The following is a 27,321-nucleotide window of genomic DNA, read 5'->3' as shown; positions in this document are numbered from 1 at the left end:
AAGATACGCAGATTTTATGTACACACAAGCGATAAGCATGCACCCTTTGTAAGTAAATACTGATTCTGGAGACAAATGCTGCCATCAACAGCGTGCCTATGACTGAAAAGGAAAAATATAATGCTTAATCAGCTGCCCAAATACATGGCACCAGCTCTGCAGAGTACAATGCAAAATATTTATTTCCATAATTGTAATATTCTGAAGAGAAAAGGAACTGTTTATTAGAGCAGTGCCATTTTCTTTACCCTTTATTGAAGATATGTTATGTTTCAGGCAGTAATATTGTTAAACATATCAGCAGCATATATATGACTTTTTGTAAGTGATAAAGCAGTTTTGCAGATGTTCTTCAAAATGTTTTTGATTAAAATGATAAGGTTAAAAATATCTATACATATTAACAAAACTTAGGGATTTTAAAGCAGCAGTTTAGGATGTCAGGGGAGCCAGAGACTCTAGAATTATCTGGAGCCTTACCCATTATCTAAACTTCATCAGATTGTATTCCATTTAATAAAATCTACTTCACAGCTTTCACCTTGGTCTTTTCAAGTTGTCATTTGCTTTTTCAATCTATTTCTGAGCACATCAAGTTAGAATTTAGCAGTCAAAACCAAATTTGCTACTTCTCTATTTGCTTTGTAAGGGATGCACTTGAGTTACATGTATCAAATAATATTCTATATTATATATTCTATTAGCCTACTGTGATAATATCTGGGAGGAAAAAAGGTACAGAAAAGTTTAAGCCAGAAAGCTAATTGTCCCTGACAGAGGGACTAACACAATGGGAAGATGTTACAAAAGAAAGAGGAGAAATGCTTGCCTGTTTCTAAGGATCTAGGCTTGCAGAAAACACTCCACAGAGGAGGAATCCCTAACAAGAAATCCTTCCTCAGTAGCAGTCAACCCTTCGGAGAAAGCAATTCACATTACAAAGAGCTGACTACCTTCTCTTTGATGAATTATTTTCTTACAACCTAACTCTAGCCGTTTCCATGTGCCTTCTAACTCTCCTTAAAATCAGACCTGTACATCCATTTTCTTCCTCACTGTGACTATAAATTTAAAAACAAACAAAAGAAGGGTTGGCTCAGGCTCCACCTCTTCCAGTTGCACAGGTGAATTGCTTCCACCTATGCTCCTAGGGCTGACCAGGTCTTGTCTCTAGGTGCTCAACCAGTGGTTCAGGCTGTGATTCAGCAGTTCCCATACACTTATTTACCTGTGATGGATACTGCCAAATTGTTTAGGATTTTTAATCCTTTGAGGTGAAAGGGAAGCACAGAAGGCACAAGTTTCTTTAGACTTAAGAGCACGTGTTGTTAGAAGTCAGCATGGGGAATCTATTCTCAGAGTACTAATTCCCATTCTGAGAAAAAGAGATCATTTAATTTGAGATCAGGCTAAAGGCTGTATATGAAAATACAAATCTACTTCTGCTATTTTTAAGGAGTGAATTAGATTCCTGCTCCTAACCTTTCATATGGTTAGATAAACTATTTCTTTTATTACAAGACCCAGTCACATTAAAGAATAAAAATTGGTTAGGACCTAATATACAGTACACTTAGCCTTATTTCTACCTGTAAGATATAATTCAAACTTTGCTACCCTTCACAAATATATTTAGCTTACTGCTAGATGTATGCCTTGTAAAATGAATTAATGCACATAAACACAGAATATTCATTTTTATAAATTGCATTGTCTGAACTACATCTCAGATCATCATCTGAAAACAGTTAAAAAAAATCTAGTCTGTTGCAAGACTGCAGTGCTAAACCTGTTTTGTGATATTCTGAACACTAGTTTTATTTAAACGACCTAAAACACTATTGTGACAATTATATGTTAGAACATTTCTCTATTTTATATAGAAAAAAATATTCAAAGTAGTACAAAAAGCAGATGCATGTGAAGCACTAATTCTTACAGCTCTTCTCTGGAACTGGTTTTCAACTAACAACAGAAAATTAGAATGTATCTTGCAAGCTTCTTACAAGTCTGTTGAGAGAATGGGTGAGGTGAATGATATCCAGAAACTTTTCCACATGTATGTTTTCTATTTGTGAATTTGTATTTTTCACCTTCTTTATAGGATTGCAAACACAATACAGGTGGTTCATACTGTGATAGATGTCTTCCTGGTTTCTATGGTGATCCTACTAAAGGAACAGCTGAAGACTGTCAGTTGTGTGCTTGCCCACTAAATATACCTTCTAACAAGTAAGATGCATATTTATTATAAATTACACTCTTTCACTCAGTAAATTATATATACTTTTTGAATTTATACCATTGTAAGTATATTTGAGATTCTTTGTGCTTTAACTAAATTACATATTCTACAATATAGGCTTTTATTCTCATTTTGCAGTCATATAGAGTACTCAGCATTGCTGAGAGACAAAAATCAAGACTAAAGCTACACAAGGGTAGTCTGGGAAGAAAAATTCTGTATTTTGGATAACTGCTCTTTTCATTGAATCAAAAACCACTGTTTAATTTTTTTTTTGTTCCTCTTTATAGAGTAGTTGTTTCTAGTTTTAAAGTTGAAGTTAACAATTTGATATGTTTTATTTTAATTTGTAATTGATTTTAAAATCACATTATATTGAACAGATAAGATTGTTATTTCTTTTACTTGTAATTTTTCTTTCAGTTAACATTCAGTGATAATATTGACTGATAAAAAACAATCATATCCTGTACTGCAACAAAAGAATTGTGGCTAGCAGCTTGAGGAAAATTATTCTCTTGTTCTACTTTACATAGAATACTACATTCAGGTCTGGGGCCCCCAGTACAAGAAAGATGTGGAACTGTTGGAGTAGTTTCAGAGCACAGCCAAGTAGATGATCAGAGGGCTAGAGTATCCCTGCTATCCAGAGAGACTGAGAGAGTTGGGCTTGTTCAGTCTGGAGAAATGAAAAATTGGGAGAGGGGGGAACAGAATTCTGGTATTTAAAGAGAAGGAGAATTTACAGAAAAGCTTGAGAGGGTGTCTTTATCAGGGAATGTAGTGATAGAAAAATGTCTTTAAACTAATAGAGGGTAAGTTTAGATTAGGAAGAAATTATTTAACACAAGGGTGGTGAGGCACTGGCACAGAATGCATAGAGAAGCTGTGGATGCCCCATCCCTGGAGGTGTTCAATATTGGATGAGTTCCTGGGCATTCTGATCTAGTGGAAGATGCCCCCTGCCTATAACAAGAAGTTTGGAACTGGATGGTCTCTAAGGTCCTTTCCAACTCAAACCGTTCTGTGATCATGTTGATTAGTTTATATAACATGAAAAGGCTAATCAAATATCTGATCTAAGAACAATTTTCTTTACAAAAAGTTGTTTGTGCTGCTTGCTACCTACAGTTTAAGGCCAACCTGAAACACTGATGAACCAGTTTTTACTCTCTAGTAGTTTATGCTAATGCCATAGGCAATAGAATTGTGTCACATTCCTTCTCTGATCAGTGCAATTTTAATCAGACAATTTATGAGCAGGAATCTCAGGGAATTGTAAGATGGAAGTCTTCTATTATCACAGCTCTATAGTTGGTTTTATTAGATATACTTGAGTTTATGCTTACTGCTCAGGCATGGTTCCTTTGATGTTCTTATTGCTTTCACATTTGAGAATTTCCTTGCATGGTTAGTTAATCTTCCTATTGTTAGAGAATGCTGTACTGATAAAGCAGGAAAAACACTATCACATTTATATCTGGCGCAGATGTGCAACAAACCAAGTCAAATAAACCGAATTCAAGTTTTTTATTGGCAAAATGCCCGGAAACTTCTACTATGTATTCATCAGAGTTCCAGCTGCTTTCTTCCTTTTTGAAATCAAATAAGAGTACTCTCTGTACTATTTAGCTTTCTTGAAAAGCACAGGTATCAAACCTATATAAATATTCTTGAAGTGTGAAAGTCTGGGATTTCCGAGCCCTGCAATGTTTAGCTGTTCGTTAGAGCTCTGTAATAGCTTAGAATTTAGAAATACTAAAATGGAAAAAAGCAAAACTGCAAACCTCCTCAGGCTTTGTGGAACTCATACTGTAAAGCTCAACAGTTCTAGGCTTAAATTTGTTAATTTGTTTGGGGGGGGGGGGGGAAGGGTCTGTTAAGCATTTAAAGCGTTCTCTGAAGACTTAAAAACAAACATTTTTCTACCCTACCATTATAATGTAACTTTAGTTGGTAGAGACCTTAATGTGTCAGGAATAATATAAATTATATATATTATTTAGATTCTTGAACTCATCCTTCATGTGAACAATCGAGAAATTTTCACCAAGTATGTATCACTATGGAGATGTGATATATTCTATGCTATTCTGCACAGCCTAACAAGTAAATAATTTATGTACTAAATACCTAGAAATGGCTGTTGATATGTTCTAGCTCCTTTAGTATTTAATTTCTAATGTGGCACAACAGGGCATCTGGTTCTTTAAGTTCAATACTAGGCATTTGGTGCACAGAGAATGTTGTTCATAAAACTAACCTCTGAGATGTATTTGTACTTATAGAATAGTGCACTTTTATAACAATATCTTATATCTTTATGATATTTGTCCTGTTTTTTACAGTATCTGTGTTTTTTCCTCTGCAGTTCCATACAAAGTGGAGGAAAAATGTTTATGCATTTCAGAAATGTGACGGATTTGTTCCATAGTTAGTTTAAGCTGATTTAACTGCTGCTTATTATCTCCTCTGTTTCCTAATGCCATATATGTAATTCCTGAAGCCAATCATGAAATTTCTTTCTAAAGCATAGAGTAATAAGTGACTTGCCAAATGACTGAAGACAGCTCTGAGCAAGATTAGGAAATGAAAATTATGTTTTCTAGATCCTGGGATATATCTTCTTATTTTGTGCAAATCTCTGTATTTGTACGCATAAAGAATCAGTAAGATTGGAAAAGACCACTAAGATCATCTAGTCCAATCGTTAACCCATCACCACCATGCCCACAAAATGAGATCAATAACTATATTTTAATTGACATATTTAATGCATGCTTGACTTCTTTCTTTTCATTAATTCAGCACTCTTCTGACATTCTTAGTCTTTATGGAGATTTAAATAATCTGATTTTTTTTCATAAAAGTTATCAGATTTCTATGTATAATTTTTCCTACTAAATACAAATATCTGAGATAATTACTGCTTTCTTCTTGAAGTGGCAAAAAGTTTAATATTTTCTAACTAAAGACTAACAGAAATGTTATATCATAAGAATTGAAATGGAACATGTCTTGCTGAGCCTGTGTAGGTAACAAATAACATTACAGCATGTGAACTAGAAAATCTGGTTGCTTTCAGAATGTTAGTATTTTATTGGAGAATTACATAAAATTGCAAATGCAATTACTCCAAACAGGTGTTTTCTATAGAGTATGCATGAGCTTTTACAGATCTCTGTCTCCCAGTGTGGACCAATCACATTCCTATACTGCTTCTGGTACTATGTCTTCACTGGTGTTTAATTTTATGTAACACTATGAAAAGACTGATAAGGAAGCGAGACACTAGGATTTTCTGAATCTTGTTTTAACAAATCAATACATACTGCTTGTTAACATTTATTACTACTGAATAATGAGATTCTAAATCTCAGTAAGATAAACTCTCATTTTCTCATCTTGCTATCACACATTTCCTTTATAGCATGCAAATGGGAATTTCTCAATATATTAATGTTTAACATTCAGATGTAAATTGACTACCAAGTCAAAGAGTGGAAGAACTCTCAGTCTGAACATAATCCCTAAAATATAGAAATTATGCTATTAATGATCATTGCTTAGTGATAATAAGTACTTAGTTATTATAATCTCTACAATTTATGCATTTGAATTCAGAGGTCTCAGCGGATCTGTGGAATAGTCAATCTTAAGCAATGCTATAATGAACTTTGATAGCATCTCCATAAAACTTTCTCATGTCATTCTTATGAAAGAACGAGATTAGAATGGATGAGCAGCATTCTATTTGAAGTCAGGTGCTGCTGATTCGATTTACTGATAATGTGTACTTCAGTTTAAAAATGCATTTATTGCTATGTAAAAATAGAACGAACAATTATTTTTCAATGGACTCCTCATACATTCCTGAATCTATTTTTAAATTGAATGTAATTTCAAAATAACACAAATATAATCTAGGAATATCCTAATACCTATCTGTGTTTACCGGAACTGACTTGCCCACGTCCTTCTTACTGATTTCTGTCTATGGGAGATTGATTTATTGCTTTCTGACAAATGGGGTATTTATAATTGAAACTATTCTATAGTAGAAAGAAAAAGAAGAGTAACTGAGTTCAGATGATAGGATGTGTGACTCCTACTCCTGAGTAGCAGAGTCCAATCATCAACAGGTAATTATGTTACATGATCCTAATTAAGTTCTTCTGGCCTCCCTGTGCCCATTATTTTCCAGAAACTTTCATTATATATCCTACTTTAAACTATCCAAGGTTAGATGATGTCTATTTGTTACTGTAGTAGCATAATCTTTTACCTGAATATAACTTCTTTCTGAAGTACTTGTTCATTATATTCTTTCCCAACTTCTGTTTTCCTAAGTTATAAAAGTCATTTTCAGTGTTTTCTTTTCAGCTAGATGCTTTGTTTTCCTTTTGTGAACAGTCACTCCACCATGCACCTGCTCCCATTCTTCTCTTTTTCTATTAGATTGACCAGAACTGTTTTCAGTTATTTAGATGAAGCTCTATGAAGGGTGAAGGGTTCATGTTTGTGTCTTTATTGATCACTTCAGAATGATAGGAGAGCAGGTTACTTTTTCTGTGTGCTTGTTGTTGTGTTTTGTTCTTTTTTTTTCTTTTTTTTTTTTTAAGAGTCAGGCTGTTTACTCACAGAAGAATGTTAAGGGAGGAAGAGAGCAAAATGCTAAAAACCAAAGCAGCAGAATTTAAGTTGAATATGATCAGAGATAAGTGGAGCTTGCAAATGGCTATGGTATCCTTATTTATGAAACAAACATCAAAATCCACCAGCTAGGAATAAGAAAAGCATAGCAAAGAGGTAAAGCTCTGTACTCTGCAAGCTATTCTTAAACATCAATGTTCTGGTCTGGCCTGATGTGTCAGCTTCTTGGCACTCACTTGGAAGCTGCACCAGCTATATCCCTCTTGTCCTAGTCCTTTCTAATTCACTGGATTCCATTCACAGACCCATATACACAAAGTTCAAATCAGTCATTCTTCCGAAATATTTATTTTGGGGACATATTATGATATAGCTTGTTTTGCCAGGCCCTCAGGGGCACAAACAAACAGCTGTACATTCCTGCCTTTTTAATGCTATCTAGGCCGCTCAGTGGCAGGCTGAGGTCCCGTAATAACAGGCTATTGGGATGCTGCCATCTGTTCCTCTATATTCAGTGTTGCAGAAATAGCAGAGTCATTCCACATTTTATTTGCTGGAGTCAAACTCAAGCTCCATGCTAGACTAGAATCACATTTCTAGGGCACTATTTGGCAAATTAAGAATCTCTGAAGTGGGACAAGAACTATGATACTGACAGTCTTTTCTTTATGTTTCCTCCTTGTCCCTCTTCTTGCCCAATATCAACAACACAGCTTTAGCCCAACATGCCATTTTGACCGAAGCCATGGATTAATATGTGATGAATGCCCAGTTGGCTATGTGGGACCACGCTGTGAAAGGTAAGTGAATACCGTGTTTTTAACTGTATGAGATCTGAATCAAAAGTATTTATGACAGGGAACAGTTCCTTCCTTTTTTGCTGCCTCCCTTTCTCATATCTGTTCCTGTTTTCTGAAACTTGCCGAAGAAATTCCTGTTCATCTTCCTCTGACGTTGCATCCATATATTTACATACTTATATAGTCTTTATCTGACTTTCCATCCTTTCCCTGAAAAAGTGATTGCTTTATTGCTTTATGGTAAATTACAAAGCTTCAAAGAAGCATTTGTTGAGGTGTAAGAAACCTTTTTAAAATTATCCTTGTAGCAGTTCCACTAGTCTTTTGAGATTTTTTTTTTTAAATTATTTTGTGTCTTTCTGTCACTTGAATAGTTAGAGCATGGTGTATCAAGAGTTCAGTAAGTTATTGTTCCCTCTTCTTGAAAAGGAAATAAGTTGTAATAAGTTATTTGTTGGTTTTAATTATTTATAAAAGAATATTTTACCTATGTTACTTCTAGTTTTCTGTTGCAGCCTTTATTTAGCAAATACAAGAAGATAGGTTTTAGTGACAACAGAGAATCTCTATTTGTTAAACATGTAGAAAAACTCAATATACTTCATGGGTTTTGTTATTACTTACACAAAAAGGCAAATTAAAAAAAAATATCTCATGTTCTGTCTTTCTTTGGCTATGATAGATCTAAATGACGTGTTAGTACTCAGAGAAGAAGTTCCCTTCACTGATAATCCCATCTGCCTTCTCATGCTCTTTCGTTACTATGAAAGAGTCACTCGTAGAATTTAAGTGAAACAAAAGGATAGTAGAAGCACTAGTGCTAAGCTGCCAGGGTCCCCTTTCCACAGGTGATGAGAAGTAGAGACAGGGGAAATCATCGCTGTATCTGTGCACCCTCCTATCTTTTGGGATTTCATGTGGATAGAATAACTTTAAAGAGCAGTTAGTTTGCCAGAGTACCGCTGCTTGTTGTTTGGAGGTCACAGTGAATCAGCGCTGGCTTTGGCTCCGTGATCCACATCCCACATGACTCTACGATTAACACCTTTTTTAAGAGGGACTGAGGGATCCAGATAACAGTCTATCACCTGGCTAGATAGTTGTAGGGAATGAAAGTGTAGCATTTCTGTATCTTAGCTGGCTACTGCTACTTGACACCTCCATGAGCTGCTTGCAGCATTTTCCAACATATATCCTAAAAATATAAGGCTTCTGAATGAAGACCTAGTAACTCAGGGAGAAGTACTGGATGGGGAAAAGTAGGAGTGAATCAAGAGAGAGCCAACCAGGAAAAGCAGAAACCTGTCCATATGCCGTGAATCACCCTCTAGTCATATCTTTCCAAATTACATTTACAACTACTTCCTCTGAAATCCCCTATTGTGCTATATCTGTCCTAAAGTGAGAGTGTAGGCTGTCACCTGTTTCCACCCATTATCACTGAGACTGCTCCTGCTGAGTACTATTTCTGCTTGTGTTTTCCTGTCTATCTTGGAAGTCATCACCTTTCTTTAAGCTAGTGGGCTGTGAAGTTAATGATGGCAGGAATAAATCACTTTGGTGCAGAGCACTTTGGTGGCAGTTTGTCAATGCAGGGTCATTGACAGCTTCCATTAGCAACAAGTGCTATTTCTGAGTGGAGCACAGGCTGTAGCTGCAATATGAGAGAATCTGAATAAGTAGCAGGCTTGGACTTTCAGCATTATTTCCTAAGGAAATAAGGCTTGTGTGATCTTTTAGTGCGTGTCTGTCTGCCCACAAAAGCATTTGAACTTGTAGGTCAGTTCCAACCAAATTTGACAGAAGGGTAGAAGATCTCACAGATAGTAATTGTTCCTGAAAATTTTGTGAGAAGTAGCTGAATAGAGGTTAGTAAATCAGGACATGTCATAGTTAAGGGAGAGAGTACTGTGTGATCTCACACCTAATTAAACAGCAGAGATTACAAGCACAAGAGAGCAAGAGCAAGTGAGAGAGTTTATTAAATGTTTTGCCCATAAGAAAAATTTTACAGGGCAAGGAAGAGGCACTGCTGTAGCCTGAGGGATTGCTCACTGCTGAACAGCAACATCCTGCTGCAAATAATCAGTCCTTAGCCTTGTAACCATGTGATATAAATCCACTGGAAATTAAACCATTAATTCCGTTGCTCATGGAATGATTCTCTTTCATCTCTAACAAGCTGCTTGGAAATGCCCACAGCTGTCAATAATAATGAACAGAAGAAAGCACATTGCCTTTTGCTATTATTAATAGTGACTCTATAATTGCTGAAAATGTTTATGTAGAATTCTGGATCATTTTAGCAACTGCATAGCGATGACTAATCTGTGCCACACAGTTGGCTAACTGAACAGTCTTAAATTATCATTTATCTCTAAGTGTAGAGAGAGCTTCATTTTCCTATTTAATCCTTTTCCCCAGTAAATGAGATTTATGTTCTTTCTTTGCTTGTTATTCAATTTCCCAGTGGGTACAGTGTACAGGAGATTCTCTCCTATCTCTGTACAAAAGGTTTATGTCAAAAAGTTGTGCTTTGTGCCCAACATATTTACAGAATTTTGAGATGCATTTGCCAGCTGCACAGCCTTGATATTGAAAAGAACCCACAGTTGTTTTTTTTTTTCCATAGGGAAAAGAAACAAAGTGGGTAGTCTAGCTTCTCCTTTAGTGCTCCTTCATTTATGAATATAGTTTGAGAAATCTTTTCCTCCAAGAAGGGGAGTGGAAAAGTCTGTGTAACTTTAGTGGGAGGAAATGGATGAAATGTTTCACATCCTTCCTCCCCTCTACAACCCAGCATCCCTCAAATCTAGCACAGAGTGCCACTATGTAGACCCTTCTGAGTCTCTTGGGTTCGATATGCTGCTGCTGCTAGCTAATCTAATTTTTTCCCCTGTGCCAGAATTACAAACCTGTATTGCAGTGCTGTTGGGAAAAGGAACAAACATTCAGAATATTTTATCAATTAAATGTATTGTGTGGGATTGTTTCCAGGTTGCAAAGATAAGCACTCTGATATTAGAAAATGCAATATAGATTTATGCCCAGTCATAGAACACTAACATCTGTGTTGTGCATCAGAGGTAAAATTTTTAACAGCAAGTTCACAGGTTGTTTCCCCACTGGACTTTTACCCAATTTCATACACAAATTGGGTGCACATTATTTTCAAAGCAACTGTGAAAATACTATTTTCATACTTTCAAGTATTTAGATTTACAGCCCATGTTAACTCTGTCTCAAAGTTGGTTTTTGTTTTTTTTTTTTTCTCCAAGTAAGCATAAAGACATCGTATACAATAGGCCTGGTTTTTTTGTGCATATTTGTGTATATACACAAAACCACATGGCCTATGGTGAAGAAAATTAATTCCATTTCATCCAGATACAGTACATGCATTCATTTTCACATATATTTATATATTATCTCAGTGTTTGGCACCAATTATGCCAAATAAAACTGTAAATTATATCTGAGATGTGGGAAACATCTGCATTTGAGGCTGGAGGTAAATAGAGAGAGGAAGTTGGGGGGGTGGGGGGGGGGGGGGAAGGGAATGTGAAATTGAACCATTCTTGAATGTCTTTGTTCCCTGTCCTTACTCCTATTTCTGGTAGGTTGGTTGATTTCTCTTTTGGGTTTTTTTTTGTTTTTTTTTTTTTTCTTTTTCCTCATCTAAATGGTTTTCCATTGTACTTTGCAGTTATTGAATAAGATCTGTGTTTTCTCCAATCCATACATGTAATTTCCCATGCCACATAGATTTTTGGACTTTTTATTGTGAACTTTCCCAAACATGTAGTGCTTTGAATCTGAGAAGAGTAGCTGAAATAGAAATGTCCTTAACGGTGGAATTAGTGAAAGTAGACATTAGATATTTTTTTTTTTTTAATCTACATCTGCAACTTCATGAGAAGTGGGAGAAAATGTAAAGAATTTACACATAGATATTTGCATACAGTATTCTGTTAAGTTCACCTCATTTTTCCCTAATTTTGGGGTCTAATAATCTTGAATCTAGATTCAAGAATATCTATGTGTTTAAGTAGAATGTATGTGAGGAGGGTGAGTTTCACTAATTTTAATTAGCAAAATCTAAATTGATGAGGGGAAAAAAAAAAGTGTTATCAAGGTCTCCTGCTATTAATAGGGGAAATGATTATCCACGCATTTCTTGCAAACCCCTGGCATGTTTTTTTTTCTATGAACTGCTTGGTAAGTTTATAGGAATGTTAAAAGATACTGAAGTATTAAATGTAAGGGAAAATGGAAAATGAGTGCATGTTAAGTAGTCAGATTGGTTAGTAGTGCCAAAAGATACAGATTCATGACAAACATGCAAGTGGTAAATGAGAAATATTGCAGCAAAGCATAGGTGAACTTCACATATTATTCTTCTTATTCTTCTTATTTTGAGTAAAATAAGATCCTGCCTCAATTATCCTGTTGCACTTTGGCTTTTCTAAATCATAGTTATTAATTGTTACATGTACTGAGAGATTCCTGGCCTTTGTAACTGAGATATCATCTCCGGGGGTAAAAAAAATGTTGTCTTTGGGAAAGTAAGCTAAAAATTAGTCTTCTGTGGTTTCTGAGTTATTCTCAATACCTTCTTAATAAGGAAGAACCAACACCCATTTCTATTCTGGGAATAATACAAGGAGGTACAATATGTAGCTACATTCATGACAAGTTCTGAAAATAAAATGCATTAATTATTCTTATGACAAGATTTTGATGTACTGTTGTTATGGGGAAGTACTTGAGAGAGATGGCTATGTGAATGCAGCAGAGCACAGTGGACTAGATTATGAAATTATGCTCTTGTTAATGAGTGCTTACATTCACCCAAACCACTGGACTGTTTGTATAAATTATGCATCTGTTTAGGTATGTGTCATGGATATTTTTAAAGAACAGAAAGAATTTTACTTTGAATAACATCCTACTATTAAAAATACTGATTAGTTCTAGCTATTAATTCCTCCCTACTCTGTCATCCATTTTGATAACTTTTGCTATTGATATTGAATAATATTTAGGAAATGTTTAGACTGTTTTGTTTGGGATCAGACTGGAAATTTTATGAGACATTCTGGATGAAAGGAAAAGGATGAACTTGATGATCATAAGTGGAAAAGAGTAAAAGCATAGTGGACCTGAGTGTTTCCTTTTTAGGATGCTATCCAAAATTATTTCTGGACCATACCACCCTGTACTAGTACAAAGCAGGGAGGATAATATCTGCATTGATTAAAGTTGTATTTGAATCAACTTAAAATAATAGGAAATGTTAATTTATGTGATTTGACTTATGTACTCTATCTCTTCTTTACTTTAATTCAAGTTCATCTGAGATGAGCACAAATAACTTCATTAGCTGGAACTGTGCATTTTTTTTTCTTTTTTTGTTACCTATAAATTGCTGTGCAAATGTAATAGAAAAAGAAAGCAACCCAAAATATAAGTAGGAAATAGGCTCAGACATGTATAAATTTTCTTTAAATACACACTCATTTTTAAGTCAGGTTCACTAACCTATTTTACAAGATATTAATTGGAAATTGCAGGTGGCCAAGGTGGAAAAGGTGATATTTTAAAACTTATTTCTTAAAATAAGGAAGGGACTATGCTAAAAAGTCACTATCCCTATGAATCCTATAATTCTTTTTCAAAAGATTTCTAGGAATCTTTTTGCTATACACAGAAGTAAGCAACCCAATAGTTAAGTGACCAGGCAGTAGACCAGCAGAAGGCTATACGAGTGGGGGATCTTGTGTAAACAATTTTATGTCTGTATCATTTTCTAACCTATAGTGAACACGTTATTTATGTGAAAGGAGAAAATCAACAGACTTGTTGGGAAATGAGTGCACAAGAATATCTAGACATGATGTGCTGAAATACAAAGCCTATCTAACATGAACCTGAATTCCTCTAGAGTGCCAGTAGACAGATTTCTTATTATGCTTTGTCTTGTCTTCAGTGCCAGTGACAAGATTTTTCTCCCATTGAAATCTAATTACTAGCAGAACTGGCAGGATTTCAGCTGGTATGGTATCTAAAGTATTGTTAAAAAGGAGAAGGAGGGAGAGAGAAAAGGCAGTTAAGAAATACTTGGAAGAAGATCAAGTAATTTTTAGTGATTAGTGAAAAATAAAATTAAATATTTCTAATAAGACTATTTAAGGGTCCTAACTCATGATCTCTTTTACTTCAGGTGTGCAGAAGGCTATTTTGGACAGCCTCTAATACCAGGGGGATCATGCCAACCATGCCAATGTAATAACAACCTTGACTTCTCCGTTCCTGGCAGCTGTGACAGCTTGTCTGGTGCTTGCCTGATATGTAAGTCAGGTACAACAGGCCAGTATTGTGAGAGGTGTGCTGATGGATATTTTGGTGATGCTCTTGATGCAAGGAACTGTCAACGTAAGTCATAAACTCTTAGTATTTCTGACAGAATTGATCTATTCTATATCTTTCTTCCTGAGAGGAAGAATATGCCTCTGTATGCATGTGCAGGAGAATGATATGGTGTGCTCATACCTCTAAGAATACTGTTTTACTTGATCTGCATCTGGAAAGGGTGAATTCAAAATAAATAGAATGACGAACCTATTATAAAGCTTCCTCCTATAGTTGAAGCAGTAATGAAGCAGGCATGGAATAGACATAGGAGAATGGAAAATTAGATGGATGCAAAAGGTTGTGATAAATGTCAGATCTACAAAAATAAATATAAATAAATAGAAATGCACTACAACATGCAGAGAAATCTCATTAATCCCGTTGGTAATTTCAGATTGGTACTGAAAGGAGGAGGAAAAGATATTTCAGTTACTGAAGAATCCAAATTTGGCGAAACTTGGGACCTTATTGTCACCTATGTGACATTAGTTTGTGTTGGAAGCTGCTTTACAGGACAGAGGCATCCTGCCAAGTTGAGCCTTCTGACTCCTGTTAAATGTTCTGAGGTGCTATGGAGTACAGTGCCTGGCACTGCAACAAGCCACCGCTTCTCAGCACTGTTGTGCGGTGGCATGTTGTTTAAGTATAAGCCGCATATCCAGTGTCAGACTTCCACAATGACTGCATGAAGTTGTGGAGAGCGGATAGAAGAGCTGGTAGGAGCAGGAGCTTTTGCTTCTGTAGAGGGCAGTAGCTCTTACTGAGTCCTTCCTGGCAGAATTTGGAATGCAGCTCTTATAATTCTAGCGTAAAAATACATGTAATTCGCCATCAATTTGAGGAATGGAATAAAAAAGACTTAGATCTTCTGAAAGAGCAGAGTACTTTATTTCTCTGTTAATATAATTAAATCCTCTTCTTTTTTTGGAATAATTGCAGAGCCACTCCACTGAGTACAAAGATGTAAAATGCCGATAAAGATCTTGGGCACTACCTTATTGCTCTTAGGAGCACAGGAACCATTTCTTGCACGATGCGTTGCAAGAACAGAATTCTGATCCACTTCCATCCATTTCAAGGATTTGCTTTGTTAGTGGGGTGAAGTATTCCAACTGTCAGACAAGATCATGTTTGACTACCTAAGACAGCATTGGGAGCTCCAGAGATTTAGAACATAAACATAACTAGCTTTCTCAGATAAGGCTAATAAACATGGTTATATGTAAATTAATAGACAATCATGGAGAGACATGGCTGTATACATGCTTTCTGTAGCTATGTGATGCTAAATAAAAGTTGGACAATCACATACATTCTTTGCACTAGTTAAAAATTCATTATGATGTCATATAAGTTAGGGTGTTAAGTGTGTAATGTGATTTTTAAAAGCAGTGCATTTCAGAAATCATAGCTTCAAGTAGCTCATCACCATTCCTGCAGCGTTGACAGGGCTCTTGCTTTGAACATTTCTACAGTTGTGGCAGCTGCATGGGAAAGAGATGCAGTGTGAGAAGAGTTCCAAAAACATACAATTAAAAATAAAAAGTATTAAAAATAAATACATATTTAATGTAGAATTACAAGCTTTGCTTTTGTTTTTTAGCATCACTGACAAGGAGAGTCCCATAATGTATTCATAGCTTTGTGCTCACAGTTACCTTACATTCATCTGCTCCCTGTCTTTCATGTGGGCTTTTTTTTCTTTCTTTCTTTTTTTTGCATATGATTTTTTTATTTCCTTTGCAGACTTCCATGAATTTTGCCCTGCGGCTACAATATCAGAAGGACCGTGTCTTTACTTTGTTGTTTTCAATTTCTTTCCTTATTAAAAAGCCAAAACTGAGAGTGTTGCAAAGCATGAATTTTGCTCTCAAATTATTGTTTGAAATGTTCTTTGCTCTTTCTCAGTACTTTGCTGTTGTCATGTGCATTAACCGTTTCAAATGACAGTACAACTTTATATCACTATAGCTTCTCTGAATTTCTTGGTGTAACTGTACAAAATAATAAATCTAAGAACATGGAGCAAATGTCCTATACTTATTCGATTTCAATTTTGTAAGTTGCTTTTTGCTGTGAAACAGCACAGTATATTGAAGCAAATAGCTAGAGGTTGTGCTGATGGTAGAGCTAGGTGACATGAGATTAATTAAAGCAAGCGTCCAAGTGTGCCTATGTGTGCCCAGTATCACTGTTGGAGAGGAATTAGTGTGGGTTCATTATAATTACAGACTCATAAACATTTATACAAATCGAGAGGGATTGAGAGAGGTCTTAACCAGTGTCATTTTGGGAGAAAGTAAGACAAATTTCTGTGACAGGCTGTATTGTAGTATAGCAACCATTTAGAATTTGGGACAATAGCTAATTTTTCAGTAGAGTCGAATGAATAAGAAGGGTTTAGGTGAGATAAATGTAATTTATCAGATTGAGTAACAGTTAAGCATATGAATAACCCTTACTGCATGTTTCTTCAGTGTGTACATACTGCCAGTGCCAGGAAAACAATCAAAGTCTTAATTTCCAAATTCTGTTTCACCTCTGTATTGCACACAGTCATCTGTGACTGAGTTAAGAATACATGACATTCCACTTGGGGTAATATATGTTGCCTGCTCTGAAAGTAGTACCTTTTATGATAATATTTTCGCCATGTGACTTCAGAGGCAGATGTTGGCTGTATGGCAGTAGAGGTTGAACCTTCCCACCAATATTCCATTATGTTTTGTTGCTGTGTGACAGATGGCAGCAGAGGGGCAGCCTGACCAAATGGCTTCTGACATGGAAGTACATACTGAAGTAAAAGGGTGTCGTGTAATTCTTCCATGCAGAAAAAATCGCTCTCACTGACATTCATTGATGCTTGCTGATTATTGATGGAGACCAAACAGCAAACGCAAGGACAGTGAGGTGGTGGGTGGTGCATTTCAGCAGTAGTGACAGTGGGTCACCTCTATTAGTGCAGATTTTGACTGGCATGGCATTCAGGGTCCTATTCATCGCTGGTGGAAATGCAGAGCTAATGGTGATGACTGTGTTGCAAAAATAGTGTTTTGTAGCTGAGAATTTACTCTATCAAAGCGTTATTATAGTGTTCAAATCTGTTGTAGTTTCCTTGGAAATAAATCGGAGACCTTACTTTCAGTGTGATCTACATATGGTATTAAGCTTGCCTGCATAAAAAACAGTGTATTTATTTATTTATTTATCAGGATCCTTGTGATTTTTTACTTTCTTGTTTAAGAAAAACAGATTCAAATAATATCTTCGGGCTTTGAAATCTGAGTTAAAATGTTGGTGAAATACAGCTGTTATTGATAATGTTCATGTGGGTTTGGGATTACACATCGTATTTTGACTAGTGACCATTATAATTGGAATATAATGCAAATGTGTACATGTAGTACCATTCTATGTGCTTAGGTTGGATTGTCAATAGTTTTAAAACATATGTATTATGGTAATGGATAAGGAAGAAGGCTGAAAGATGGTGAAAGAGATGAATATCGTTACCAGATTGACAAGAGAGCCCATAATTATTTTGGGTTGTTTTGTGTGTGTGTGTGTGTGTGTGTGTGTGTGTATTATACTATTATTATTTACTCTCAGAGATATGAGATATTTTTGCAAATGTTTGAAAAATAAGGCCACGAACAGATTGAAGCAAAATGTGAAATCACTTTCATTTGAAAGAAGCAACTGGTGCATAATACCTCAAAAATAGAGGGAATGGCAGGAAAAACTCCTTTAGTTTACAATATAGTAAGTCCAATGAAGTCATGGCGAAGATCCTATTGTGATGGTTTATCTATAGGAAAAAAAAAAAAAACTCTAGTGGCACCTTATGATGTGCAAGTATGTGACCACAGTGTTTGCTGTTGGGACGCTTAAGTGCTGCTTAAAACAAAGCTGTCATGTTGAGAAAAAGACAACACGTAGTCAGGGTAGTGCAAGAAGGGAAAATGTGGGCTGGGCCTGTTTCAAAGAGTAGACTGGTAATAAATATAGTAATGAGGATTCATGTCTCTGTGGAAAAAATGACAGAGAAGCCTGCTCATCCTAGTGGAACTGGTGCCTGTATGGTCATAGTCCCTGTGACATGTGATAACATCTCTCCCTTCCCTATTGCAATTGCTGCATGCCAAAAGACTTGTGATCTAAGGGCATAAAGGGTTATAGAAAGCATCTCCAAAACTTCTTCTCAAATATGAGAATGCAGGAAGCAAAACTTTTTTCTATAAGAAACAAAAGTTTCTTTTTCACTGCTTTTTAAAAATCCTTAGGCGATTTGTGTCATGGGTGGGGCTGGTTGTTTGGGTTCTATTTCCTCTGTGAGTCCTAATGCTGTTGCTAGAACAGAGGTACTTGGGGTGGCATGCGAGGAGATTTTTTATGAAGTGGAAACAAAATTTCTCAGTGCAATAATTTGGAGTAAAATTCTGCATTTTTATGGTTAGGTAAATGTCGATTGTCACTGTCTGGGCTTTCCTCAGACCTGCATTCTTGAGTTTGTCCAGATGGCAAAAAACACGCTGTTAAATATTTGGCTGTTAAGGTCAGAATCAGTAGTGTAAGTGTACTGGAAGCAGTGTAAGTGTACTGGAAGCACATCAACAGTTCCTTCTTTTTCTTCTGTAGCCTGCCGTTGCCATGTCAATGGATCCATCTCAGAGACCTGTGACTCTCAGACTGGCCAGTGCGAGTGTAAACCCAACGTGATTGGGCGCCGGTGTGACATGTGCAAGGTGAGGGATGAAGAACTATGGATGTTTCAGTTTGCTTCAGTCTGGTGTTAAATGGTTTGGGGTTTTTTTTGTCTTTTTTTATTGTTGTTGTTTCACTTAAGGAACAAATAGGAATTGTTTTTATGTATGGGGAGAATATATAGAAAATGGCCATTTAATGTTTTTCAAAGCTTTCTGCAACAAAACAAACAACAAAAGTAAATCTCCCTTTGTACTCAATCAAAACACTTTAAGCCTCACTGTATGTTCAAATACAATTTTTGTATGGTAAATATATTTCTTATTTAGAATGTTTAATACAAATAAGTAGGAATATTGCAGGTCTGGAAAAATTCCTCTGTGAAGAAAGTTGCAAAATATCTTTCAGAATCTGGTGTTCAAAAAAACAAATTGATTGTTTATTCCTACTGTGAACATTCTGCTTTTACATTCTTTTTCTCAGGAATCCTTTTGGTATTTTTCAAATACTGTACTTTTTTGGTGAAAATATCTTTTGTCTTGATGTTGTTTTGCTGTCGTGTAAGTCACTGCAAAAAAAAAAAAAAAAAAAAAAACAAACAATGTCTTTCATGAACTTTCACAAAGAGATTTCTTTAGGCTGCTCAGGAATATCTTATAAACATGTCTTTGTTTCAGCATGAAGACTCATGGGTTAAGTCTGTGTCCTCAGAACACCCTGTGTGTATGATTTAAAGCACATAAATAATTGTGCAGAAACCAAAAGGATCGTTTCACCCTTTAAGCTGCATAATTTTTTGAAGAGCTATCCCAGGGGAGCACACTTTCATTTCAGCAGTATTTAAATAGTCTATTCGAAGAAATATCAGTAGTATCAATGGAACTTGCCACATACAGTATAATATACACATAAAATATGTCAATAATTATTGCTAATACAAAATCAGCTGCTGTTAGGAATTAATCTTTGTTTATTACTGCCTATATTCCTGTACTCTTTTATTTGGTGCAGTTTCATTTCCTCTGCTTTCTAACAGTGTTTACTTTTCATTTTTAAAGCCCAGCTACTTCTGGGCCCCAGATAAACGGTTTTGTATACCCTGTGGCTGCAGTGCCTTAGGATCCATGTCACTGCAATGTGATATGTCAGGAAGATGTATCTGCAAAACACGATTCACAGGCAAACGCTGTGAAATCAGCAGACAGGTGCCTAAATTGAAAGAAAGTGCACGAAGCAGTCAGCAGATTCGAGTCCCCCCTCGGAAATGGGGCTTCAGCAGTGCCAGTGAGTGCCCACGGGGTGCTTACCAGCCTGCTACTCTGGTAATCAGAAACTGTGTGCATCGCATGGGCTGAAACTTAGTATTTGCTTGTGGTGGTGTTTGTTTGTTTGTTTTTCCCCTTTAATTTTAAAGAAATGTGCTTCTGTACAGAGAATGAACAAGGAAAGACAGTGCTATGTTCTTGGTATTCCCCTCATCCAAAGTTGCATAGGGCAATTAACCAAATAGGCCAGAAGTCAAATAACATAGTAATTCCAAAAGCAGCACAACCAACAGTAGCGTGCATAAAATATATGGGTGATGTTCATACATCAGTGTAATCAGTAGGATATTCGTGGTCTTCAATAGAGCAAGACTTCCTCTTCTAATGAGAACCAAAGGGCTAGGAGCTCATGAGAAGAATCATCACCACCAGAGGCAAAATGTTAAGAAATATCAAACACGACAGGTGTTAAAAGTTCTCATTTGTGAATATGGGCAGTCTTGAGACAGTTTTAATTTTTAACCAGAACAAGTGCAAGCTATTTGAATGCAATTCCCAAAATAATAGAAATATTCATCATCACATGTCAACAAAACAGCTTATTTCCTAAAATGATGTATTAATTATGGTGCAACTGCTTCTAACTGAGCAGTGTTTTAAGTAATTTCCTTTTTTTTTTTTTCCTCCTGCAACCCAAGACGCCCATAAATACTCTGTTTGAAAAATAACTGCCAGTATTTTGTTTTCCTCAGTCAGGTTCAAGGATTTGTACTTTATTTGCTCATATGGATTCCTTTGGATAATGTGAACTTCTACCCATTTAACATAACTATTGACCACACAAATATTCAGAATACACTGGTGCAGGGTCAAATCTAGTACAGTATTCAGAAGGTATAATGTTTCCTTGTTGCCATCCATGATCCTATCTATTGTTCGATAGATGTGACTCTCAATTTCTGTATAAACAAGGCTGGCCGAGGATTCAGCCTGGAGTCTCATCTTGGGAGCTTGCATGACTGACCAAAATGTCTTTCACTGAACCGAACCCAGCATGCTAGTGATCTTTTCTTCATTCACGCATTGTGGAGTACTAGTGATCAGGCTGTTTTTCTGTTTTTCACCCTATAAACAGAATTTATTACATCCTATCAAACTTTCTTTTGAGAGCTGATCTGCATGCTGTGCATTGGTTGCTTCACTATATTAATCTGATTGTCTGTCCTGAAGATTTTGCATATTTACATTTGAGTACATTTTCCTGTGTAATAGAAATCTTTAGAGATACACTGTATATTTAATTGAACCTTGAAGTTTAATTACATGGATTAGAATAATCTTTTCTCTCTGATGCACCATATTTTGTCATGCTGAAGTATATAATTTGCAAAGCATTTCATTGTAGAAACTGGAAATGAGAATCAGGGTAATTCTTTATTATATGTATAATCAAGCATTTGCTTAGTTTCTATGTTTCTTCAGGCCAAATTCTGACTGTAGGTACAATCCTGTATATACATACCAGTAGATTCCCTCTAGGAATGTGGAACGTCAATATTAATCTCAGAGTTCACATTTGTGGACTTTGGAAGCCTGCCAAAGTCTTGAGATTTCACCTACACAGATTAGGAGTTTAACTTTGGAAACAAATCCATGAGAATCTAAGTCAGTACATCTCCACTGATTTGAAAAATCTGTGCTGATTTGTACTAGGCAAAAAATCTAACAGCAAATGGCTGAGGTGCCCAGTAGCACATTGTAAAAATAAATATATTTCATTTCAGTCCATTTATAATCATTAGCAGTTAATTATCTTTTAAAAAAGGTAATTCTTACTAGCTTGTAATGCAAATACATCCTATCTGTGTTCATCTAATGTTGTTCCTAAGAATCGTTCAGAAGAAATGCCCTTGAATTACAGAATACTGTGTACAGGTAGTGTCCTTGATCAAAGGAGACAGAATCTTCTTGTCCAGAGTCTTTCTGGTTGAATCACTGTCCATTTATAGCAGAGAATTTGAATTCATTTTCAATTGAGTTCATTTAGTAACCAATCCTGCCTAACATAATCTTACAATCCAGACACAGTATACATAGATGACTCAGGCCTTCTATTTAAGTAAAGTAGGAAACTTCTGAAAGTCAGTCTGAAGACCGTACATAACAACCTTCTTGAAATCGTATATATGGAAACACAACCTTGTACAAAGTGTACTGTCTAGAGAACATTTGTTATAATAGCAGTTAACGTTCTGAAATTTTTAGTCCTTTTGAGCTGCGTAGCTGTTTAGTGCCCTTGCCAGTTTTACCTCTACAATTCTGTTTAAGAATTACAGAATCAACAGAAAAAGAAAGGATCACTCTGCTATCCACAGGTGCTCAGGTTTTCATCTTTTCCCAGTAATCTTTCCATGTACTAACTGTTCTTTCCTTTCTTGGTGGCAGCCTGAAACGTTTGGCTTACAATCTTCCAGAGGATGTGTTCCCTGCAACTGCAACTCTTTTGGTTCCAAATCCTTTGACTGTGATGGAAATGGACAGTGTTACTGCCAGCCAGGAGTGACAGGGAAGAAGTGTGACCGCTGTGCTCATGGATTTTACAACTTTGAAGAAGGAGGCTGTACTCGTATGTAAATACTTCATGGCCAATTGCAAGTTTATTTATTTATCTATGTATGTATTCATTTTCTTACTAAGTTGGCTGGTTGTGGATTGCCTAACAAATTTTCCTGACAGGCAGTCATTTTCATGGGCAGCCCTGTAAATCTGTCAATTGGCAAAGAGAATAACTGGCAAGAACAAAAGACCCAAGCTATTTCTGCTATTTTAAGATTAATTTATGGCTAATCTTCCATGGATAGCTGTATTTACAAGGAACAGAAGTGTCCTTTTGTCCAAGTACTTTCCGCCCAAAATATATCTATGACGTTTCTGTAATTTAGTTATAGTAATATAGAAGACTTACTCAGGTGCTTACCAAATCACACCAGCTTGATGTGTGTTTTTTTTTTTTTTCAATTCACATCCTTTCTGCTTCTTCTAGTTTTATCCCAAACTTTTTCATTGTCCTTACAAGGTTGATCCTCTTTTATTAAATTCTGTACAGTTATATTTAGAATCTTGTTTACTTATATACTTTATCTGAAAATCTTGTTGTACACAAAAAAAAAAACCTCTGCTATGTTCCATGTGTAAGCACAGTAAAAGTATTCTCCTCCAGATGCTGAAATTATAGCATCATCATGAAATATTTCCAGTTACTTCTTTATGTTTGTTCTTTTGGATGTAAGGTCAAACACTGAAATGAACACTCCCTGTCCTTAAAGCAGTACAGATGGCTAGGTCAAAAAGAATCTAATCCACTGGTTTCTTCACAGAGAAATATCTATCTTTGCTAACAGTCTCTACTTCTAATGTTTCATAAACTAGTTTAGATCTGGTTACAGGAGGTATAGTTAATTGTCTAGAGTGTTGGCATGCCAGAGTGGCAATGGCCCCCCACTGTTCCTTGCTGATGGCAGAGTGTTAACATGCTGAGGATATTGCTTCTGATTTTCTTCAGGTCAGAGCTGTAGAGTATTCTTTCCAGCAGCAGAAATGGTCTTCCCAAGTATTCTAATCCTCCTCCTTTTCCATAAGGAATAGCAGCACAAGTAGCAAGCCTAGCTCTCTGCCTTTCTTACTTCTTTAGCTTTAGTATGGAAGGAGCATCTACATTTTGAGACCCATACCTATGCAGCGAAATTCAATTTCATCATAGAATGGCCTGGGTTGAAAAGGACCTCAAAGATCGCCTAGTTTCAACCCCCTTGCCAGGGGCAGTGTCACCAACCACTAGAACAGTCTGCTCAGAGCCTCATCCAGCATGGCCTTGAATGCCTCCTTGGGCAACCTGTTCCAGTGTGTCACCACTCTCTGAGTGAAAAACTTCCATCTAACATCTAACCTAAATCTCTCCTGTCTCAGTTTAAAACCATTCCCCGTTGTCCTATCACTATCCACCCATGTAAACAGTCATTCCCCCTCCTCTTCTCTTCTCCAAGCTAAACAAACCCAGTTCCCTCAACCTTTCTTCATAGTCCATCCATTTGATCATCTTAGTGGCCCTTCTTTGGACTCCAGGCCTGTACACAGTACACCAGATGGAGCCTCACAAGGAGCTGAGTAGAGAGGACAATCACCTCCCTCTCTCTGCTGATCACTCCTCTTTTAATGCAGCCAAGGAGATAGTTGGCCTTCTGGGCTGTAAGCGCACACTACTGGCTCTTGTCCAGCTTCTCATCCACCAGGACCCCCAAGTCCATCTCTGCAGCGTTGCTCTTCTTCCCCCAGTATATGTCTTGAGCCAGAGTGGTTTATAGTTCATAGCTGAAAATTTTACTCTATGGTATTGTCTGCCATGTGAAGGAAGGGGCAAGAAAATATTTACCATGTTGTAAAGTTGGCACTATGGAAAAGGGAAAGATTGATTCACAAACTCACTGCTGAGAAAGCTTGAAGTAAATTGCAAACAATAAATGAAGTCCTAAAGTTCTTAGCACATATTGGGGAGAAAAAATTACTGTAGATGATCTTCATGATTACACTCTTATAGTAACATTTTGCAATTTAAAAGTGCATCGCTCATTGTGAAATGTTACAAAATGTTGTTAATTTCATACAGTTGGGGAGGGAAAATGAGAAGGCAATTAACACGTTTTCACATTACATTTTTAACTGCACTCCTGATAAACATGGAAAGACTGAGTTTAGTGCAAAACTAAATAATGTTTTAAATAGAAGTGTATCTGCCTATGTTCATCAAGTATTTTAAATAACCCCAACAGATTTTTAGAAATTTCAAAGTGAATATAACAGATGCAAAGGTTTTTTTCTTTTCAAAATGCTGTTTGTTCCACATTTATTTTAGTAAGTCTTTTGCACTTTCCTTCATATGACCAAAAAAAAAAAAAAAAAAGGAATTAAATTATGAATTGCAAAGAAAACTCAGAAATTTAATGGAAGTGTATCAAATCATGCTTGAAGAAAGTGCACAAAAATGAATACGAGAATTGCAGCTAAGTATCTAATAAAATATTAGACTTCTTTTATCTAGCATTTATCAAAAGAAATACAAGTTTATTTTTTTCTTATGCAATTAAAAAACCCTGAAGCATCATCAGTTAGATCAGTTATTATTGACACTCTAGCAACAAACAATACAAAATAAATTGCCATTTAACTATTTCTTGCAACAAATGTGTTGTATTTTTTCCATATTCTTTTAAATAATTATGATAGTACAAAGAAATGTTGCTCTATCACTTTTTCCACTCCATACCTTTTGAACCAGTTTTGTCTAAGAACTGTACTTCCATAAAATTTGCAAAAGTTTCCATCTCACAATGACAGATGTACTTCTGAAACATCTTCTTGATGTGCCAAAAGTGCCAAAGCTTTCACATGTTGCATCTGTCATGATTGAGGCTAAACTTACTTGCATCAGTTACCTCATTTTGGGGAAAAATAAAGATCAGTTCTTATCTGAACTACAAATATGAGTTCTATCTATGCACATCTCTTATTATCTAGATTTACTTTGAAGTAGAATAAAATAGTTGAGTTGCAAGAGGCCTTCAAAGATCATCTAGTCCATTCCGGGGCTAAATACATCTTAATGAGGGCAATATTCAAATGTCTTTTTGAACACTGACCCGATGGGCCAACACTGATGCATTGGATTATAGAATATTAGTTATAAAGGCAGTGAACACAAACACAGCCCTCTGCAACAGGGCATCATGTTACTCTGCCCAGTAGACTTACCAAGGGGCTGATTAACACTCAGAGAGTGACAGTTTGCTTATGATACTTTTGCTGTGATCTCGGGGTTAATATTGAGGGTAGGTATGAAAATAAACATACACTGTTTCTGCTCTTCAGAATGATGAAGCATCTTGTGCCTCTTCATTTATATACTTTTAATATTTGTCACCAATGAGTTGTTCACCTAATAATGCTTTAATATCAAAGGCCCCTTTTGGAACCACTTCGAAAACGAAATTAGTTTCATTGAATAATGTCTGCCTAGAATTACAGTTTCACATGAAAACATTGTTCTCCTGATAAAGCTTGTAGTAGAAAAGAAGTCCTTGATATATAAGGGGGTAACTTTCACTTTGCTCTGCTTTATTTCTGTTTCCCATCAAGCCTGTGCCTGTTCACAATTTGGTAATAACTGTGATCCCATCAGTGGCCACTGTATCTGCCCCCCCAATACCATTGGAGAGATGTGTGACAAGTGTGCACCAAATCACTGGGGCCATGACATCGTCCATGGTTGCAAGGTGAGTGGATCTCTCTTTTCTCTGTCACTTCATTCCCATCAGATAATATAGCAGTTTGTAGGTGGAATAAAAATTTAGGCTTGTAAATAAATCATTGTTTGTTCCTCCATTAGAAGTTTTAGTGCCAATCAAACTATGGTATAAATGTTGCTGATCAACTACTGAGTTATATTTAATTACTCCCTCTGTCAGGTTTGTAGCCTGTAACACCAAACACCCTGTTTATACTGTAGTGCTGTCATGCTGAGTTTGTATACTGATTTTCTAGCTACAGCTGAATTTAACATGTTTGAGGAGATTTCCATGTTTATTAGTTTCAGAGTTAATTACTTCTCCCCATAGTGTTTAGTATGATGCTACATTTTGGTATTAGAAGAAAAGCAATGTAGATAGCGGACTAATATTTTAGCTGTTGCTTAGTAATGCTGTGCAGAGCCAAGGACATTTGTTTCCTCTGCTTCTCCTATTGTCCTGGCAGCAAGGGGGTTTGAAGGAGCTGGGTGGGGACAGAATCAGGACAGGTGACTTAAACTAGCCAGAGGGATATTCCATACTGTATGACGTCGTGAAGAGGGAAAGTTTGAAAAAGGTGGGGGGGGGGGGAAGTGTTCATTTTTCCTGAGGCTGCTGCTTCTCAGGAACTAGTTGGGCATGGGTCAACAGGTGGCAAGCAATAGCTTGTGCATCACTTGTTATATCTATATATGCAAAGAAAGAGGGAGAGATTTATGTACATGATTGTCATAACTATTATCCCTTTTTCCTCTTCCTTAGTAAATAGTTTTATCTCAGCCCATGAGTTCTACTTTGTTTTTTCTCATTCCCTCCCCATCCCACTAGAAAGTTGTGGGGAATGAGTAAATGACTGTGCGGTGCTGAGCCACCTGTCAGGTTAAACCATAACACCACAGTAT

General features: G+C 36.3%; 1 protein-coding gene across 2 annotated transcripts in view; it reads left to right on the top strand.

Annotated features, from left to right (window-relative positions):
* Positions 1-27,321, top strand: part of LAMA2 (laminin subunit alpha 2) — a 335,772-nt gene that overhangs the window by 193,489 nt on the left and 114,962 nt on the right. Inside the window, exons 17-23 of one of the 2 annotated variants that reach the window (XM_090135806.1) lie at positions 2,105-2,232; positions 7,612-7,698; positions 13,922-14,133; positions 18,751-18,857; positions 19,875-20,138; positions 22,527-22,707; positions 26,271-26,407. In XM_090135806.1, the coding sequence (XP_089991932.1) occupies positions 2,105-2,232; positions 7,612-7,698; positions 13,922-14,133; positions 18,751-18,857; positions 19,875-20,138; positions 22,527-22,707; positions 26,271-26,407 (1,116 nt within the window). The remainder of the gene's footprint in view (positions 1-2,104; positions 2,233-7,611; positions 7,699-13,921; positions 14,134-18,750; positions 18,858-19,874; positions 20,139-22,526; positions 22,708-26,270; positions 26,408-27,321) is intronic. The other variant, XM_090135808.1, reaches the window with a different exon arrangement.

The sequence above is a fragment of the Phasianus colchicus genome, chromosome 2, assembly GCF_987193195.1.
Source record: "Phasianus colchicus chromosome 2, bPhaCol1.hap1.1, whole genome shotgun sequence".
NCBI classification, from domain to species: domain Eukaryota; kingdom Metazoa; phylum Chordata; class Aves; order Galliformes; family Phasianidae; genus Phasianus; species Phasianus colchicus.
The sequence above is the reverse complement of the archived record's forward strand: the minus strand, read 5'-3'. Positions and strand labels throughout refer to the sequence as shown.